This window comes from Musa acuminata, chromosome BXJ3-6, assembly GCF_036884655.1.
Source record: "Musa acuminata AAA Group cultivar baxijiao chromosome BXJ3-6, Cavendish_Baxijiao_AAA, whole genome shotgun sequence".
In the NCBI taxonomy this organism is placed as follows: domain Eukaryota; kingdom Viridiplantae; phylum Streptophyta; class Magnoliopsida; order Zingiberales; family Musaceae; genus Musa; species Musa acuminata.
In genome coordinates, this window is record NC_088354.1 from 36,279,411 (window position 1) to 36,299,673 (window position 20,263).

General features: G+C 39.3%; 2 protein-coding genes across 2 annotated transcripts; one reads left to right on the top strand and one right to left on the bottom strand.

Annotated features, from left to right (window-relative positions):
• Positions 1-1,195: 1,195 nt before the first annotated feature.
• Positions 1,196-3,085, bottom strand: LOC103989385 (probable pectinesterase/pectinesterase inhibitor 51). Its single transcript, XM_009408211.3, has one exon. The coding sequence runs from the start codon at positions 2,955-2,957 to the stop codon at positions 1,275-1,277; it is 1,683 nt and encodes a 560-aa protein (XP_009406486.2). The 5' UTR covers positions 2,958-3,085; the 3' UTR covers positions 1,196-1,274.
• Positions 3,086-5,316: 2,231 nt separating this feature from the next.
• LOC103989387 (serine carboxypeptidase-like 42) lies at positions 5,317-10,553 on the top strand. Its single transcript, XM_009408214.3, has 10 exons — positions 5,317-5,705; positions 7,588-7,695; positions 7,793-7,885; positions 8,055-8,147; positions 8,228-8,313; positions 8,393-8,671; positions 8,800-8,933; positions 9,599-9,691; positions 9,783-9,900; positions 10,242-10,553. Exons 1-10 carry the CDS (start codon positions 5,462-5,464, stop codon positions 10,404-10,406), a joined length of 1,413 nt encoding a protein of 470 aa, XP_009406489.1. The 5' UTR covers positions 5,317-5,461; the 3' UTR covers positions 10,407-10,553.
• The last annotated feature ends 9,710 nt before the right edge of the window (positions 10,554-20,263 follow it).

Here is a 20,263-nt window from a genome sequence, read left to right on the forward strand (position 1 = left end):
ATACCACTTTTCCTATGAGCACTCCTATAATTCTAAATATAATATTCATTGAGAGTTAGGATTCAAGGGAGATATAGTCCAGAGACATTTATGCCTCTCTAGGGTATCTCTTACCTATCACAGTGGGAGACATATTCTTCCCCATAGCAGATGAAGAATCTCTCTCAATAATATATAGAAAGACATTACTCCAATGAGATAAGTTCATCTCCTAATATCAAATAAAGAAAACATATATCGCACTCCAAACAGCAAATATAGTGATATCCCTTACCTGCTACAACAAGGATACGTTACTCCCAATAGCACGAGGAATAGTCTATCATGTCAAAAATACTCTAATCCCCAAAGGGGAACCACCTTACAGTATATTGACCTTTCTATAATTGACAAAGATTATCCAAATCCGTCTTAACATATCATCGTACCATTGGATCATACTAGGATGATGGTATAAGACATTCGATCTCATGGGTGCTACTAGAAATTCTATTGATATTTGACTTAGTAGAATCCGTCAAACAGGTTTTGATTGATTGAGTTCAGTTCATCGACGACAACAAATATTTCTAAAATTGTCCATCTATCTATCTGGAGTTGATCCCCAAATATGGAGCCCACAAAATTGATTTTGAGATCAACAAAATTCTAGCTGGACTACATGCGCGTCCACAAGTAGGTACATTTTGTTTTCATGAAACCCTTCAAGGTTTCATGTCATAAATATGTTCCAATATTTTCGTTAAATTTCACACAAGACTAAGAGGAGTTTAGGTGCAGACATTATCTGCTAGTTATTATGAGAGCTCATCAAGTACTCGTTATGAGCCATTCATTATCTGCTAGCCATGGTGAAGACAAGAGGTGTTTATACTACTGAACAACTTGAAGCATCGGCTAAGAAAAAAAGGCACAAGAGAACCAACCTTCACTCTGCTGTATTCAGTGCAGCAGACTCACAGGAAGCTACAACCGTGTTTCAAGTCCAAGTTTGACAGAGACTCAAAAACCAGAAAGATTCATGTTTTCCTTTGATGATGTGCTCTATTTGCAGTTGATTCAGCTTGATCAAGCTGTCATATCGTTCACCTCAAGCCACATGAAACACTTCTTGGAAGGCTACTTAGGCATCCTCGAATCTACCATTAGCGCTGTCTGTCTCCTCTATCCAAAGTCCGTCGAAAAGCTCTTCCTCTTAGGGTTAAGTCATGTTCATCATTCAGCCAATTTAGATTAAGTATCAGAACGCAACACACCACCACATTGTGCTGTAGTTACTGCTCCGAGGGAACCCATTCATCCCCCTGGATAAAAGTTTCCACAGAGTACATTCCGACATGCTCCGAAGGAATCTGGCTGCTCCACCCCACCCTGGCCGCCGCATTCGCCCCGGGCCCTGAACTCCCGTACTCTCCGTAGAACAGCGTGCTCAACGCGAAATCTTCCCTCCATGGCAACCACCCCTCCGGCATCACCACCTCCCCCATGTAACAATTCACGTACACCGTCCTCGAGTACTCCTTCCATGGCCGCCCGAGGTATGCCCGGTGCGCCCCTGGCTTCCTCTGGTATGCAGCCAAGTAGTCGTCGCTCCCATTGATAGCGCAGCCACTGAACACGAAGCCGGTCGCCTGGGCAGGGTCGGTCCGTCCGTGGGCGGCCACCGGGTTGCTCCCTGCCTTCCTTGGCCCTTCCGCGCGTGGGACCACCTCGATGACGCACCGATCGAACACCGACGCGGAGTTGCCGAAGATGAAGTCTACCGTGCCGGCGATGAGGCATTTACGGTAGAGTTGCCGGAGGGAGCGCGCGTACAGGGTGTCTTGGTGCCCACGGAACTCCACCGATTCGAGTATGGATTGATCGCTGTCGGAGCGGAAAGCAACCGCCTGGTGGGCGCCAGGGCCGGCGGTGTTCTCGAAGGTGAGGTCTCGGGCTGCGAAGCCGTCACCGAGGACACCGACGGTGGCAGAGTGGTAGGTGGTCACGTCCTGGTTGTGGCCAACGTTTTGCGAGCCGGTGATGACGGTGGCTCCCATCCCCTCGCCTAGCAACTCCAGATTGGTCTTCTCGAACGGGACTCGGACGGTCTCCTCGTACACGCCGGCCTTGACGACGATGACGAACCGATCCGAGGCGAAATCAGGCGCGGCGGCCACCGCGTCTTGGACGCTCTGGTAGTCGCAAGATCCGGTCTTGCACACGGTAGCATTTGGAGGCCGGTCCGACGGGAAGGTGGTGGCACCATTGGCGGGTCGTAGGGAGCCGCTGCCGCCGCCGGCTGCGACGGCGGGGGAGTCGCCCCAGTAGCCGTCCCGCTCGGTCTGGGGCGGGACCCAGAGGGAGATGTCATCACCGAAGCGCTGAAAGGCGGCGATCATGGAGAGGGCATTGCTGGTGAGGGCGGCCAGGTCGAGGAGGGAGGCCATGCAATCGGCGACGCGGCGGGTAGAGTTGACGTACTTGAAGGCCGACCAGCAATCGTACTGGTAGAGGAGGGCAGCACCGGCCCAGGCGCGGGCGTCGGCGAGGCGGCCAGCGGGGAGGGCGGCGGAAGCGGTGGACAGGCGGCGGGCGGAGAGGGAGAGGTGCTCGAGACAGTCGCGGGCGGCGGCGGCGCGAGCAGGGTTTGCGTCGGCAGAGGCGAGGATGGACTCGGCTTGGGAGCGGGAGGAGGGGAGGGCATCGGAGGGGGCGGCGACGGCGGCAGAGAGGAGTTGGAGGGCGGAGGGGCTAGAAGGGAGGTCGGGGGACTGGGAGAGGGTAGAGTGGCAGGAGGAGGGGAAACGGGTGGCCCCGCAGGCTTGGGCAATCTCCGGCGGGAGCGGAGGAAGGGAGGAGGGGGCGGAGGAAGGGAGGATGAGAAAGAGGAGGAGGAGGGGGAGGGAGAGGAGTGCAGCCATGGTGACGAAGAGGAGGCGAGGGCGAGGAGGGGAAGTGTACTGGAATTTCCTCATTAGTGGATCTTGGCTTTATAATTGGATGGATCCACGGAGGGGGAAAGGGAGAGAGTGTGTCACGGGCGGCGCAGTGGGAAGGACGCCGTGGCCACTGGGAAAGAAGAAAGAGGCAAGGACCGAAGCAATGGCTTTGTTTTTCGGCGAGTAGCGACGGCAGAAGGGGTGGTGGCGTGTCTCCATCTTAACGGAGATCTGTTACTGAATCCTGTTCGTTGTAACAAAATATACACCGCTAACGTGGGTTCAGAGCTTGCTCGGTCACAGCCAACAACAAGGGCCCGCACGAGGGCATCCTTCCCTGCAATCCCAGAATAGGTAGGCCAAACGGGTAGATAGTCTTTCCTCCCCTTTACGCAGAGAAATGTTCTTCTACCAAACACAGAGACGATCCGGAAATAGTGACACGTTGATAGCCAATCGTGTCAAAAACCAAACCTACGAGGCGGTAGTGGTGGTGGCTCGTGAAATGGTAGGTGGCGTGACGTGGGGTGCGGTGCGGTGCGGTGCGGTAGGCTAAACCAAACAATGACGTTGGTGGATGTTTGCGTGCTCTTAGCCCACAAGGGACAATATATATATATATATATATATATATATATCCAAGTGCAATTAGATTAACCGATCTTAAAAGAATCCGATAAACATAATACAAATATGAACTCTTCTTATTTTGACAATTGAAACAAGAGGATTTCACTAGAGAATAAACTCAAACAAAACAAAGAGACACTAGATTAAGGATATCATTGTGAACTATCTGAGTTAGTCGTTTCGAGAAATTTTAATGATTATTATCATAACAATCATCAAAATATTTAGAAAAAATGATAAAAAGTACTTGAATGAATCATAATTAGTTTCAAACTTTTTTATAGATTAGAATTTAATTAGAGATACAAAAGAATAATCATTAGTGAATTAAGTTTCTATAGATAAATCATCAGTTTTAATGCTTTGAAGTGAATGAGAGGCATAGGTTCTGGTATTTTGTAGTAGAACTAGAGATAGTTGATAAATCAGAAAAGATGAATAATGAAGATTTAAAAAAAATAAAGATAACATATATAAGTTATAAAATCCCTTAAGAAAGATCAAACTCAGCTGTCAGCAGGCTGATTTCCATCTGAATTCATTCATTGTACACCTACAACCTGATTTCCATGGCTCCAGTAATAGTTGGAAGCACCTACAACACCCTCCTGTCATCCTAAATCTCTTTGGGTCAAACCCTTCAACTCTCTAACCACATACCATGACTCCAACCATTACCCACTATAGGATCATTAACAACAGGTAAAGAATTAACAGCATCAATGGAGCAAAACATGGGCTTTCTACTGATGAGAATGTCAAAAATTCAAAAGGTAGTCCCTAATATATTTTCACTTAGGAGACGTATCCATCTGAGTAGGTTTGTCCTATAAAAGAAGCTGCTGATTGTGCAGAAACTTTCTGGGGGAAGGAGGAAGAACATGAGAGGGATGTCTCAGAGCTAATGATAAGTGTGATGGATACCAAGAGAAAGTCACAAGCTTTTTAATGAATATTATTATTCTCTTGTTTTGCCTGATTTAATAAGATGATTCCTAGTCATCTTTTTATGGATTGACCAAATGAGAGACAGCAGCATGCATGAGCAGAAGGTTAGTATTCCTCCTCCTCCTCTCTCTCTCCTTTATCCATCTTAAGAACCACCATCATTTCTTATGGTCCCAAAACATGGTCACTAGTCAGCTACCCCACAAATTGTGATTCAAGCTCCAGCGAAGGTCAAATCTTCTCAGTAGCTCATGCATGCTGTTGTCTCTCGAAAAAAGATGATGAGGGTTGAATCAGGCCAAACAAGAGAATAGTAACCTTCATTAAAAAGCTTGTGACTTCCCTTTGGTATCCATCACACCTATCATTAGCTCAACACACCCCAAAACACATTGCATTGAGCCACCTCCCTCGTGCTCGTCCTCCTTCCCCAGAAATTTTGCGGCCATGCCATGTGGCATTGGAGTGGTGAAGCATATGAGCCTCCTCTCTGTCACCTTTGATCCCCACTAACGGCTCTTCTTTTCCTTCTCCCCCTGCTTTAATGAGTCACATTAAAGGGCCACCCACCCTCCCCAAGGCCAAAGCTCCCCACATTTGGATTCAAAGTCTGTAAACCGAGCTTGAGCAAGCATGGTGGTCACGGCCAAATCATTTATAGCACTCCCTTCCCTGCTCTCGCTGCCTTCGAGGCCTCAAACTTCCTGCTTTGTCCCGTCCTCTCCCCGGATTCTACGTGCCTCATCCCAACAGACCTTGCAGATCTTTTCTGGATCTCTTTACTTGCGGCAGACGTGATCCACCGCAACAGAAATCTTGACATTTATTTGAAGTTTGATTTTGGATCGTATAGCCGCAATCTTATCCCACTCCCCTCCTCTCCTGTTTTTATCTCTGAGAGGACGGCCAAAGGAAGGGCAGAGAAGGGAAAAGCTGGTGCCTTTCTCTAGCGGAGTTGCCAGATGGAGCGGTGGTGGTGTTTGATGGTGGTGGTGGTGGTTGTGGTGGCGGTGGTGGGGAGGAGAGGGGAGGGCTACCCGGAAGAGGACCTGGTGGTGAGATTGCCTGGGCAGCCCAAAGTGGGGTTCAGGCAGTACGCGGGGTATGTGGATGTCGATGAGAAGGCGGGGAGGACTCTCTTCTATTACTTTGCCGAAGCCGATGGAGATGCCCACGCGAAGCCGCTCACCCTCTGGCTCAATGGCGGTTGGTGTTTGATGGCCTTCCTTGTTGCCAAAGTCACTCTTTTCTCTTCCTTCTCGCTTATATTTCCGATCATCTTTGATGTACTGTGGGTGTCACGATTGCTTCTTTTTCATGTCTTGTTCTCTCTTGCGATCGTTTTCGTATTGTCTTCATCAAAATTGTTCTTTTCGCATTGCGGTTGTTCCTTCTTGCGATGGTTTTGGTGGTTTTTCTTACTGTTCTATTGTCGGCATTTTCTCGATTGTCTAGTCTAGTGGTAACCAATGTTGTTTCTTTAGGCTCTTGGATCTATGAACTGCTTCTCGGCCTTGATCTTGTTAAAGATTGTTCATATTCTTTTCGTACTTTTGTGGATACTTCGTACAGTCTGCTTTTAATTTTAGAACATTATGTTGGCTGTCAAGCGTGGACTATCTCCACTGTTCAAGTTTTAATATATTTAATACTTTGCATTACTTCTGAAAGTATCTACTTTATTATGCCATTTGTGAGCCTAGTTTTCTTGGTTGACCTGGAGGATAAGCTAGGAGAACACTCATTTCATGCTTGGTTCATCTCAAAGATACAAGCAAATTGCTTTGTTTGACATCTCCTGCATCGTGCATCATTGTATTTGTTTGATTCCCACCAGTGAAGCAATATTCTTAGTGGTCTTCCTCAAATCCATTGATAGATTGCTATCCTACTTTGTTTCTATTATGTAGAAGAAAATAATAGTCATGTGCTATATTTACTGGAATGTTTATCCTTCTCTGCTTCTCTATATCCCAGGTTAAACTTCAATTTCCATGAAAGAAGATTTTTTTGGTCCAAAATCCTTGTCCATATTTCTCCATGACTAAAGATAAAAAATCAGGAGTACTATCTAAAAATGGATCTTAAATAAGAGTTGCAAAGAATTATACTGAACTTTTATGTAGGGACCTTCTTGCAACAAAAAACCTTGCTGCAAAATGGAGAAAGTTTCATTCTAGAAAGCAATAAGGTGATTTGAACATCCCTCCTAAGATACTTCAGGAACAGAAATTCCTAATCTCTTCATGAGAAAATGGCTGATGGTGGTTAATTCCAAATCTATAGTAAGCCTCACAAACTCATTATCATTCCACAGTTTAGAATAAAGATCAACAAAAGCATTCTCAATATCATGGTGATCATCCAGATGAAATCCACAATAGTACAAATAGCATAAATTTGTTACCTATGTTGATAAATCATGGTGATTTTTTAAAAAAGCTAGTGTTTTTACGCTTGAGTAATACAGTAAAAAAAAGTCTTGAAACCCAGATACTGTATATAATCATGGCAATTGGCAACCTATCCTGGGTGCACTATATGTGCCTTGTGAAGCTCGTTATTCCTACACATAGCACATCAAAAGAGGAGCACTCTGTTGCCATTTGAAAAGAATACAGGTGTGCTCTTACCCTTTTTTGGGTCTAGTGTTACAAACAACTAAGATCTATTGTCTGTAGTTATAAACTATGATTATACTCCAATGTCATACTATTCATGTTTCTTGCTATTTTTGTGTTTTCATGTTAGTGCATAATAGTATGAAACATTTGATATATTGCCTCATCTTTTCTCAAGACACCTTTACTTCAATATGTCTTCTAAGATCTTTTACTTGATCTCAGATTTGTTCTCTTTTCTGTTTTTTTTCTCTTTAGTTGCTATATATATATATGTATATATATATATATATATATATGTATATATATATATATATATATATATATATATGTATATGTATATGTATGTATATGTATATATATGTATATGTATATCATGTTTCTGATTTTTAGATTTGACTTGCTAGATATATAATGTCTTAAATGTATCGGAGCTAGCAAATGTTAAAAATGAATTTTGTATCCAGGCCCAGGTTGTTCTTCAGTTGGAGGGGGTGCTTTTACTGAGCTTGGTCCATTTTTCCCTAGAGGTGATGGACGGGGTCTTCGATTAAATAAAATGTCATGGAATAAAGGTGCCTTTTTCTTTTGTAGCAATGTGATATAATTTTGATGAACAATAAATTCTTGTCAATGATATAGGTCGTTATCTTATCTGTTTCAACTTTGTAGTTTCAAATCTCCTTTTTGTTGAATCTCCTGCTGGAGTTGGATGGTCTTACTCCAATACAACTTCTGATTATAACTGTGGAGATGAATCAACTGGTAGGTCTATGAGACTCCAAACCAGACAGGCCTTTGTTAAATTAACTATGGAATTGCAAGTCTTCTAAATTCTTAATATATTGTTGACTATGTCTCTTTTCTATTTACTGTATAATTAGTGTCTTTTCTCATTCTCTCTTCTGACTGGTCCTTGATCTTTTCTTGCAAGCTAATGACATGTATAAATTTCTTCTGCGATGGTATGACAAATTTCCAGAGTTCAGATTGAAGAACTTATTTCTAACTGGAGAAAGCTATGCAGGTGCCTATTAGAATAACCCTTAAGAAAATTTCATATACATTGAATGAATCTTGTTACCATTTTTCTCTGATTTGTCTTAGGGCATTACATACCACAATTGGCCAATGTTCTTTTAGATCATAATCAGCATTCCACTGGTTTCAAGTTCAACATCAAAGGAGTTGCGGTAAGGAGAATTAGTTCTGCTTCTATCAGATCTCTTACGACATATTAATTTTTACACTGTATCTCTGTGTTATTGTTAGATTGGGAACCCACTTCTTAAGCTTGATAGGGATGCTCCAGCAACATATGAGTTTTTCTGGTCCCATGGTATGATATCTGATGAAATAGGCCTCACAATAATGAACCAATGTGATTTTGAAGATTACACCTTCAGTAATCCACACAATGTGAGCAAAGCATGCAATGATGCCATTGAGAAGGCAAATATTATTGTTGGGGATTACATAAATGAATATGATGTGATTCTAGATGTCTGTTACCCATCAATTGTGGAACAAGAGTTGAGATTGCGAAAATATGTATGTTTTCTAGTCTATTTATAACAAATTGGCCTTCTTAATGTTAAGTTTTTATTATCATAAGCAATTGTTATTTATTTTGCTTTTCATTGGATTTCTTTTGTGTGTGTCTCCTTGTTTCAAATTAGGTTACTAAGATGAGTGTTGGCGTTGATGTTTGCATGTCAGTAGAAAGGTATTTTTATTTCAATCTTCCACAAGTTCAGCTTGCTCTTCATGCTAACAGGACAAAATTGCCTTATTCTTGGGGCATGTGTAGTGGGTAAGTGCTCTAGTTCTTATCGAGTTCAATTTTGTTCCTTTGTATCCATACGTATATGATAAACTCTTAACTAGAGATGGTTTCCATTTGAGCTTTATGTATAACAATATGAAGTTAATTTCTTTTTTTTCTTTTGTTTTGACACTTTTGGATGGGCATATGATCCTTAAAACCTTACAGAGGAAGCATTATAGTTTTAATATCGATATATGGGAAATGATAATTAGGGTAAATAGCATTAGGATCAAAATCACTTTTGAGGCCATGAACTCTGAGAGAATCACTGTGCATGATAGTCTATAAAAAATGAAATGTGGTTTTACAACAAATACTTGTCTGCTTATTATTGTTCTCTCATATTATAATTGGAAGTTGCATTTGCCAGTTATTTGAAATTCTGAATCAAAACACGAAAAAATATATTGAAAGCATAATAAATACTCATTAGTAGCAACTTATGTTGGTTCTTTATCTAACAACAAATGAAGATGAAATCTTATCCCTTTCCATTGTCCATCTTTTGTAAACCATCTCCCAAATATTTTTTTCCTAATGTTCTCACTCATTTCATCTATAATGTTTATTCATGTTATTTTATCTAACAAAACTTATGATACTTCTTTCATGATAATTTTCATTGATTTTCCAAATATTGCTTCTGCCAGGCTCCTGAACTACAGCAGCACAGATGTTGATATCGATATCCTGCCCTTGCTCAAGAAAATAATTAGGCATGGCACACCAGTCTGGGTTTTCAGGTGAGTTCTTTTACCATGAAAGCACATCTTCCCAATGTTAATGTTGCATACTCAATCTGAACATCTTTGCTTGATGTTCTTGTAACTACAGTGGTGACCAAGATTCTGTTGTGCCACTCTTGGGCTCGAGAACACTTGTACGGGAACTAGCCCATGACTTGAATTTCCGTGTAACGGTTCCTTATGGAGTTTGGTTTTACAAAGGCCAGGTAATCAAAATTCCTTTGTCATTCTCCGACACATCGAAAACAACATTGTTAATTTGTTCTTTTCCTAAGAAACAGATACTTTAGCATTGTTTATTGCAATTGATCCACTCATGCACATGCATTTATTCTTGATATTTCTTCAGGCTGGGGATTAATCTACTTGTTGTACTGTAAAATCAAGATTGTGAAGTGCAAATTTGCTTTATTTTCTTTAACTTTTCTGTATCACTATTTTGATTATTTTCTATATTGCTAGTTCCATTTCTTATGATCTACTTGTGCAAATGTTCCTCTCAAAAACGAGCAAATGTATTGATGTTCTTTCTTCTCATCGTGGCAAGGTCGGTGGCTGGGTAACGGAATACGGGAACCTACTGACTTTTGCAACTGTAAGAGGTGCATCTCACATGGTTCCATATGCACAACCAGCTAGAGCTCTTCGCCTATTCACTTCATTCATTCATGGCCAAAGGCTGCCAAACTCGACACATCCTTCGATTAGTTAAATGGAAAACTGGTGGTTTTCGGCAAGCTGATGAAGGAAGCAGGGAAAGTTTCTGAATTTGTTCCATGCATTTGTTATTCATAGGCAAATAGCTAGCAATAATGAGAATACTGGTTTCTTATTTTAAGCAAGTTGTTGTATTTGTTTCTTGTAGGCAAATATGGTTCTAACACAGTCAAACATATTGACTTTATTTGAGATTGCTTTCCATTTCTTTGTGGAACTTCTTGGATTTTCTTCCTGATGTTTAGTTGTATAGAGATGTAGAATAGCAGGAAATGAGCTCCATTGATACTGAAACAAATTGCAGTAGCAATAACTACAATAAAACCATAAATCTCAGTTATTTATGATCAACTATATGAATCTCTTATCGTCATTGAAATATATAAAAAAAGTTATATATTTAGTTAAGTTTGAAATATTTATATTTATATTTATAATTTTTATTTAAAAAAATTAAGTCTTTTTCATCACTTCTCATACCATTAACATTAATTTCTTTTTTCTTTTTCTTTTTTTTACTATCGTCTCCTAAAATGCTTTTTTCATAACATTTGAATGAAAAACACTTCTAACTTTAAGCTTTAAATAGTAGTGAAACCATAGATAAGGAAACATATTCTCTAATTGACTAAACACTCATGTTTTGTCTCCATAAGTATAATAATATTAATGTCATTAAAATGATTGACATCATGAAAGATTGAAGATTCTCATCGTTGTTCACAAATAAAAGTATTTTTTTTATTATCTTTTCTAATAATTCTACGTATTCATTCATTCATCTTGATAATATAAATTTTTTAGATATTAAATAAAAGTCAAACTTTCATCAAGTATAACTTTATTAATTTTAAAAATAGTTTTATCTACCTTTCTAGTAAGAAAGAAATACAGTTGACTGTAGCTGTGACCAATCTTATAAGTAATTAATTTTTTTTAAAAGTGAATATTCATAATTATAAGATCATACTAAATTACAAAATCTAAAATCATACCATCATTTTTATTTCTTTCTTTATAACCAAAGCCCTCATGCACCTATTTATATTAATCATATGTTTTCTTTACATGATCATTTATATCTCCTTCGATCATAAGTTTTTTAGTTATTATAAGCTTTCCCAAAAAAATTTTTTGGTTTAATCATTCAATCTGACTTGAAGAGCATAAGCACTAATGACTTTCAAAGTATCTTGTTCTCTCATAAATTTTAGAACTATAATTTTATTTTTAAATCTTTATATATATAATATTATTCTTAAGATCCTTATGAATAATAATTTTTACACTATTTCTATGTTTAACTTTTCTAGTATATCAAAATATAAATCCAGTACTATCAATACCTCTAGATTTTTTTGTCTACCCACTTAGTCTTGTGTAAGTAAATAATATTTATTTCTCATCTAATCATAATATCTACTAACTTCTTTATTTCTCTTAATCCAAAATAATGAGAAAACTCTTGCCTACTTGCATCACATTTAAGCATGAATGTGATGGACGCTTTCGAGCAACCTCCTAGCTTACCAGATGACAACCTAGCTCTATACTAAAATCAATTAAAATTCATGTTCATGAGATCTAACATAATTTTACACTAATTATCTAGTAGCAAAGATATTTAATTTCATGATTAATATTATCATTCATAAATTATTTATAGGAAATAAAAGTAAGATAGAATCCAAGAATGAGATATTTGTAATATTTCTATGCAAGTTTCACCTTTCTTAGAGAAATGTGTCATGTGACAGTTAACTTAGTTGATAAAAATATTAATAAATTATAATAAAATCGAATTCTGTGTTTGTCACCTATCTTTTCTTTTATTAAAATAAAGCAACAACAACCGTGTTAATTGCAAGTGCCTTTAATTTTGTTTAATCTGGACCTTTCAAATTATTTATGATCACCCACTGCTGCAGGAGATTACCATTTCACGTGAGAACCAAACTTTGGAACCATTAGTTTTGTTTTCTTGGAGAAACAATTGATAGATACATCATCTATTGATTCATTCGAATCAGATAATGCTTCTCTAGAAGAAACATTTTCGTGGTTAGAATAACCTATGAGACCTATTAGCAACCACATGCTCACATTAATAATCAGTAGGTTCCTTCCTCTTATGACTGATGATTGCACAGTCCTTAAGAATTCATATCCTCAGGATTACTTGAGGTGGAGATCTGAAGCCATTGCGTGGATGATTTAGAATCTCTCGTCACCTCGAAGTCATTATCGGAGGCAGTTATCATCGATGGAGGGAAGGAAGGTTGATGAGCAGTCAATGGCATCGAATGCAGATATTAATTGCACCACTTGTTATTTGCCGTCTTAATGCAAGTAAGCTGATTGCTTGCTTGCTTCCACCAATGACGTGGACGTTGCCTCGGTCCAAGTCTGTTTACATGCATGCCCATGCTGGAGCGCTCTGTCTGTCGTCACTGTGGAATCGTAGCGACCTCAAGAACTCCAAAATATTTGGTCAACGCCCTGCAGGGTGATGTGGCGTTGTGAGCTTCATCTCCTTTTTCTGGGAACTGACGATAGATAGGCACAAGGCAGATCCATGTGCACCATCCGATTGACTTGGCATGCCAGCATGCTGTTTGACTTGATTCCATTTCTTGAATACAGCATGCGTTTCACATCCAAGTGGGATTAATTCCCGGAGAGGGGAACCAAACATTGTGTGATACAGAATAATTAGATCGGCATGGAGTGAAATGTAGAATTATGGTGACTACTCTCTTGTAGCACCCAAAGGACACCTTCTCTATATCATTTTGGCTTCAGAAATCATAGAAATAGACTGTCAGAGGTAAGATTTGGAAGATGGTCTGAACTCGTTTCGTTTGCTTCCAGCACAAGCGCATGGCGCCGTTCCAAGTCAATTGCTTTCCGAGATGGAGAGAACCTCTTATTCTAAGCTTCACAGTCATATTCCTAAACACGCATGTCCCGATTAATTCCTCTATAAATACCCACAGCCTTTGAACTTGGCCTCCACTGCACAACTCGAATACATTTCCGTCTATTCTTCTTCAGAATGCCTCGCTCTCAGAAGTATGAATGTTCATACTGCTCACCACCACTGCTGCCACCATCACCGCCTCCGCTGCCGCCACCTCAACCACAGCCGCCATGTAGTCCACCGCTGGCACCAAAACCACCACCATATAGTCCACCCCTGGCACCAATAGCACCACCATGTAATCCACCCCCGGCACCAACACCACCACCATATAGTCCACCCCTGGCACCAACACCACCACCATATAGTCCACCAGTGGTACCAGCACCACCACCATATAGTCCACCCGTGGTACCAGCACCACCACCATATAGTCCACCCGTGGTAACAGCACCACCACCATATAGTCCACCCGTGGTACCAGCACCACCACCATATAGTCCACCGCCGCCAGGACACACGACGGTGATCGTGGTGTCCGTTTGTCTCGGCGGGCTATTCTTCCTCGCATTCCTGGCTGCTGCACTCTTCTTCTACAGGAAGAAGAAGAAGGAGATAGTTGAGGAGACGGAAGTTGTCGATGTCGTGGAGCATGTTCACGTCCAAGAGGCCATCGTTCCGGGGCCGTGTGGCCCTGAAGTGGTGGTCCTCTCCGTCGACGAAGATATCGAGATCAGAGAGAAGGTCAAGAAAACTGAAGTCACTTAAAGAAGATTCTTGCACCACCCCAGAACAGACTACAACTACATTTCGTAGCCACACAACAAGTCACCAGGGATAGAAAGGCTCATTGGAAGCTTGCATGGATTGGCGTTCTCTCAAGTTCCAGAAAAGGGTTTGCACGCGTGTTTAGTGTTTGTAAGTGTTGTCGTTTAAGCTTGCATCGGTTAATGCTGTTGTTCTAAGTTTCAGAATCAACTCAATCTCCTATAAATAATAAAAATCAAAGAAGAAAACGTCATGTTTTAAATGATTGATTGATTTGTTTTGTATGACACCATCTGCAAGTTGAGACAGCCACCAATTGGAACAAAGATCCTGTCATCTTTTGTTCTCACCTGTCTCTCAGAATCCAACCCATAATATCTCACTTAAAGAAGTTTCTGCTAATCTATCTCCGATGAGCAAGACAGTAATATGAGAAGCGATTTGTAAGATACCTGTAACCCTAACAGTTAACAGTGTAGGTAGTGTGCCCTATCTGATGTTGAAGCTTTGGATAAGATCATATTTGACAGTAAAACACTTACAGAGACCTCTCGACAATTTTTTGTCCATCAGCATGAAACATCCTAAGAAAGCTGCTTTCACACTTCGTCGAGTCATATTGCGTTCAAAGTTGGATGACCGTAAGTTGTGCCGCATGCATCATAATTAACATATATTCATGTAACGAGGGTATAGGGTTCAACTTATCCTTCGATCATTGAATAAGGAACATTATAACCGAGTACGTTGAACAATGACTTGAGTGATTATTGACTTGTTGACTTGGTATTAGATCATGGTGTTTGCTTCATTGCTAACAACACAAAACAATATGATTGGACTTAATTCGATTAATCAGCTTCACTATTTACAACACCCAAGTCAAACTTATTTTTCTTTTCTCATGAAAGGAACATTTCCATTAACACATGTGAAGTGGGTTTACAAACAAAAAACCTCAAATGCTTTCATCTTTCTGTATCGATCTTTCTTTCTCTATGCGTGTATATATATATGTATATATATATTACGCTAAGTTCTTCGCCATCATCTTAGCTCTGATTCCTTGTGGTCGTGGAGATACTCATCCTCCTATAGAAGCAGACAAATGAGACATGTAGCAGTGCAAGGATGTCTCGCGGAAGAGGGGATAAGGCAGATATAGAAACGCAAGGATGTCCCACTGCACAAGAAATCCAATATAGGATTGAGATTGACTTGTATTTTTCGAATTCTTAATTTACCACTGATATGTTTTCTATTTAGAGAACAATTTGTTTGGCAAGTTTGATTAGTCAACATGGATTTTAGTTGATAAGTTATTTACTTGATGAAAAATGAGTGTAATGAGGGTTGAAACAATTTTTGATAACTCAAAATATTTTCTTTTTCTCTCTGATTGATTTGAAGAGACTGAAAGAGATTTGAGGGTACAAACTCAAATCCGATAGACAAATGATTTGTATGTACTATTCTGAGTTTGCCTAATATATTGTTCCTTCTTTTAATTTATTATCTTAGTATCAGTTCTTTCCTACAATAATAGTATTACAGTTCATAAATTGAAAACATTATAAAAAATCATGTTGAATGCTTTCACAAATTTCAATCATAATAATTTTGATAAGAATAGCAATTCATTATGTGATAAAGGAGTACAAAAAATATTCTTATTAACAAATCCGTTGAATAATAAATATTATTTTTATTTATATATCATACATACTACACATAATATTGTTAATAATGCAATTGATGAGAGTCAATCTTGGTACAACCAATGGTGTTCTAATTGTCAAAGCATCTATCTTGATCTTAGCATTTCTTGATACCGTGTTCCGAATTAGTTTAGGTGTTCCAACTCAGTCAAAGGATCTGAAATTGATGAGATCATGATAAAATTTGATGTGACAGATTGTAGAATTTATTGCTCCACACAAAATTTGAATACGTTTTTATTGAAAAAATATTGAAACGAAATAATTATTTTCCCTCTTTATATATCAAAATATCAACTTCTTACCAAAAATAAATATTAATATGTTAGAATAATAAATTAATCATAAATTGAGATACCAAATTTTTACGTAAAAAATTTTAAAAAAAATTACGGGACCGTAATCCGCTTCAAGCCTCCACTATCATCAATAATGATAATAGGTTTACAATATATATTCTCTAGAATAACTAGAGAATCATAATAATATCAAGAACACAAATATTGACTCGATAATATATCACTCTATTATCCAGCCCACCTATGGGCTGGACCACTTTCCACTCTGATCCCCTCATCAGGCTTCGACAGATCAAATTATATCTGAACCGAAGTGGCATGCATAGAAGTTTCCCTGCAATGGCTTTCTGGTGTTTGGAAGTGTTGCTTGTTGCTTCAGCCATGACAACATTTTGTGTTCATTTCCACCGTATTTTCATGGTTTGTTTTCCTTTTTTTCAGACTCACGACATAGGTTAGATTGCATTTGTCATAGCATGTTGGACCATGCTGTATCTGACACTATATATTGTTGCTCCATCTATATACATAGAAATACTTGTTATACAATAATCTAATATCTGTAATGTTACATTCTATATTATAAATTCACCTATTGACTAAATTTTAGATATAATTTTGAACATGCTCAATTGTATATCATATCTCTTAAGGGATCATTACAATCAAAGCACATATTTTTTCAGTTGTCCATAATCGAAACTAAGCTATTTATCTCAACATTTGAATCCCAACATTACATATGACAAGTAGTTTCCCATATTTCATATTTGACTTGCTATTATTCATTAATAATAAATACATTTGTTTATAAGATTTGGTGTGTAATGATGATGAATATTAATCTAAAAGAAAGGGGACCATCTACAAAAATTCATAGTTAAATGGAAATTATAGAACGCCAACAAGTCTGGAGAGCTGGCAATAAGAAAACAGCTACATATGCCTACTAATCTTGCTGATCATTGTGTTATATAATATATGAATTGTAGCTTACAAAGCTTGGTTGGCTGGTCACATCAACTGTGGACAACGCAAGAAACAGCTTGATATGTTGATCCTTATCTTCCCAGATTGTGGTGTCAGATAAATTAAGCTACTAGATTTTTTTTCTTACACGGGTCTTGCATCTGGTGTTTGCAGCTTCAGTCAAATAAATAGAGGAAGTAGAATTTGATGGGGAGTAATTTCATACACTCGGCTCTATAAGTCTCATCCACTGGTCTTCTTTTGTGTCTTTGTCAATGTATGATTCAGGCACCATGAAATCCCCTTGTCAGCTTGCCCCATCACTAAGGTATGTCACTTGTTTATGGGTCAAAATAGCTACGCCATGGAAATTTCTGCCAAGATATCATTGTCGTGGTCAGTGGTTCCTCTTTCCTTGGCCTCCAAGTTATACTACTTGGTCTTTGGTCAAACACAGTGCTCTTCCATGAACCAGGAGGCATCTCCGTTCTCTCGAGAAACTAGGTGGACTGCCCGGTGTCCTTTGTCGTCTATAAAATGCATACGAGTTAAACAAGCGGCACAAGTTCTCATCAGAGTTGTAGCCATGGCCTCTAGCTTTTCTTGCATGCCTGTGCTCCACAAGGTCTTCCCCATGAAACCATCGGCGCAAGCATCGAAGGGAGAGGCGAGTAAGAAGACCGAGGTGAACGAGGAGAGACAGCAGCAGCAGCAGCAGAAGGAGAAGAAGAAGAAGAGTAACCTGGAGCAAGCTGCTTTGACGACGCCGTACTTGCCATTTCACATGCGACCGGGGCTTCGTTGAGCCACGGACGGCCGGCGGGGCGGCTGTGTGCTCGGAATAGGGATGGACGATATCTTGTGCTGATTCCTTTGTTCTTTCATATTTCGATTAGTAATATTCCATGTAGCAGTTGCTCCACAAGAAATATATCTTCATCGTAGAGAGATTCCGGTGTCCTTCCTTCTTCTACTAACCAGTTGTTAGAAAGATCCGAAAGACGATGGATTCCTCAAAAAGAGAAAGCCGGAATGATGGATTTCCCACCATATATATTTGAGATTGGTGCAAGAACCTCATGCAAAGATCATCACGTAGTATCAATCTCCATCTCTCTTTCTTGAAGGAAGAAGATCAATCAACCTATTTGCAACTGGAACACTGGAGAACCAATCTTGTTTTTATCAGCTCATGGTCTTCATCATCTTGTTTTTGTCATTGAAAGAGTTTATGTCAGCTACCATTTTATAAAGGATGAGCGATCTTACAAAATTCATATATAGATATTAACGTGGTAGAAAAAAGCTGTAAAAAGCATCATATGATGACGATACGAGATGCCAAAGAACTATCTTGAAAGATTTGAAGAAGATATAAAAGGTATTTCTCAAATTGAAGAACTTTCTACAAAAACATGGAGAAAGAAAATTAAATTAAGAAGGTTGTTGAAAAATAAGCTTAATCTATATAAAATGGAGGGTCATATTGAATAAGATTACTAAGAAACAATACATGTATACTTAAATGACCTTTTAAGAAGAATATCTTCATCTTTATAAATAGATACAAATTCACAGTATAATCTACAGAAAAATAATATTGTATACTTTCCAGACCTTCTTACAATAAGGGTCAACTAACTACATGCTAATGTTATCACGTAGGTTCATAGTGAGTGCATCAAGCCGGTTCTTTTGACTCGTCTCTGAGCCACAGCTCTTCCATCTGGTTTGCGGCCAATTTCTTCTCAGCTCCTTGACATGTAACACTTATCTTTTGACTCTTCTTCGTCCCTACTTCCGTCTTCTGGTTCTTGGATACCAAGTAATATAAGACGAGTTCCTCTTTGACCGTGATGATATCTGTTGACACGAGGCGCACAACCTTCGCCACCAAGCAAATTAAACCTCGGTATTAATAGACCACCAAGACCTCACAAATCTGAAGAAAAAGAAGAGAGTCCAAAGGAATAGCTAGCCCGGATGGGGTTTGGTTCTTCTGTTCTTGCAGTTTTCTGCAAGGCTTCACCAATGAGATCACCAACCGCGACAGTCGACGGAGTTGGCGCTGGCTTCAACCACAAACTAGAGAAGACCAACGGCGTGAAGGAGAAGGAGAAAATAGTTGAAAGGGGGGAGCTGAAGAAGAAGAGACAAGAGGGTGCTGTCTTGGTGGTGCCTACTTTCCCCTACCAGTCTCGGCCGTCTCTTCTGTAACAAGATAGACAAGGCTTTAATGGCATCTGACGAATGCTCATGAAGCTCATCTAAATCATGGAAGTTCTTTTAGTCATATATATATATATAGAGAGAGAGAGAGAGAGAGAGAGAAAGAACACAAAATCTGTGTATTATGGACACAGAATTTTCTGAAATTGCTTAACTAGTCTGTAAAAATAGGGTGCTGTCTTTATAAGATGCAGAGCTCGTTTGCTGACTACATGTGTGCTATGTTAGTCGATCTCATTTTTCCAATTCAAAAAGTTTGTCCTGTTCTTCAATCTTTGTGGGTATCGATCAGGTTTCTTTGGATAAATGTGATAGAAGATAAGATTTCCCCAATTATACGAGGAAATCAGAGATATATTAATATATTTAAATTTCTTTATTTCTTTAATAAATAATTATTTTTATCTTCTATAATTTTCATCATGGTATTAGAGTAGAGCAGTGAGAAAGCGAAGCTTCGCTCTTGCCTTCGGCACTAACGTCGTTGACAAAAGTAAAGCTTTGCCCTTGTCGAATGTTGATTTGCCAATAATCGACGGATTTAAAAAGAATGAAGGACGAATTTAAGGGGAACGAAAGGAACGCCTGTGCCCTCACAGCAACAGCAATCACAATAGTAGCGACTCTCACTCGTAAACTATTCTTTACATCGATCCAAGATTGATATCCTACGGGAATACCATCTTACGGGGGCATGATAGAAGAAAAGATTTTCTCAACTATATGAGAAAATCTCTCTATTCTGTTAAGTAAAATCTTCTATTCGGAAATAGGAGAGGGACGTGTTAATGTATTTAAGTTTTATCACTTCTTCAATAATTTTTTTTCAATAATTATCCTTATCTTCTATTATTTTCATCAACCTGCTACTAGATGCATTTTTGTGTCCAATTAGAACACCCATCGATAGTCCCACCTGATTCCCTCCGAAGGTGGTCCATATAGTTGA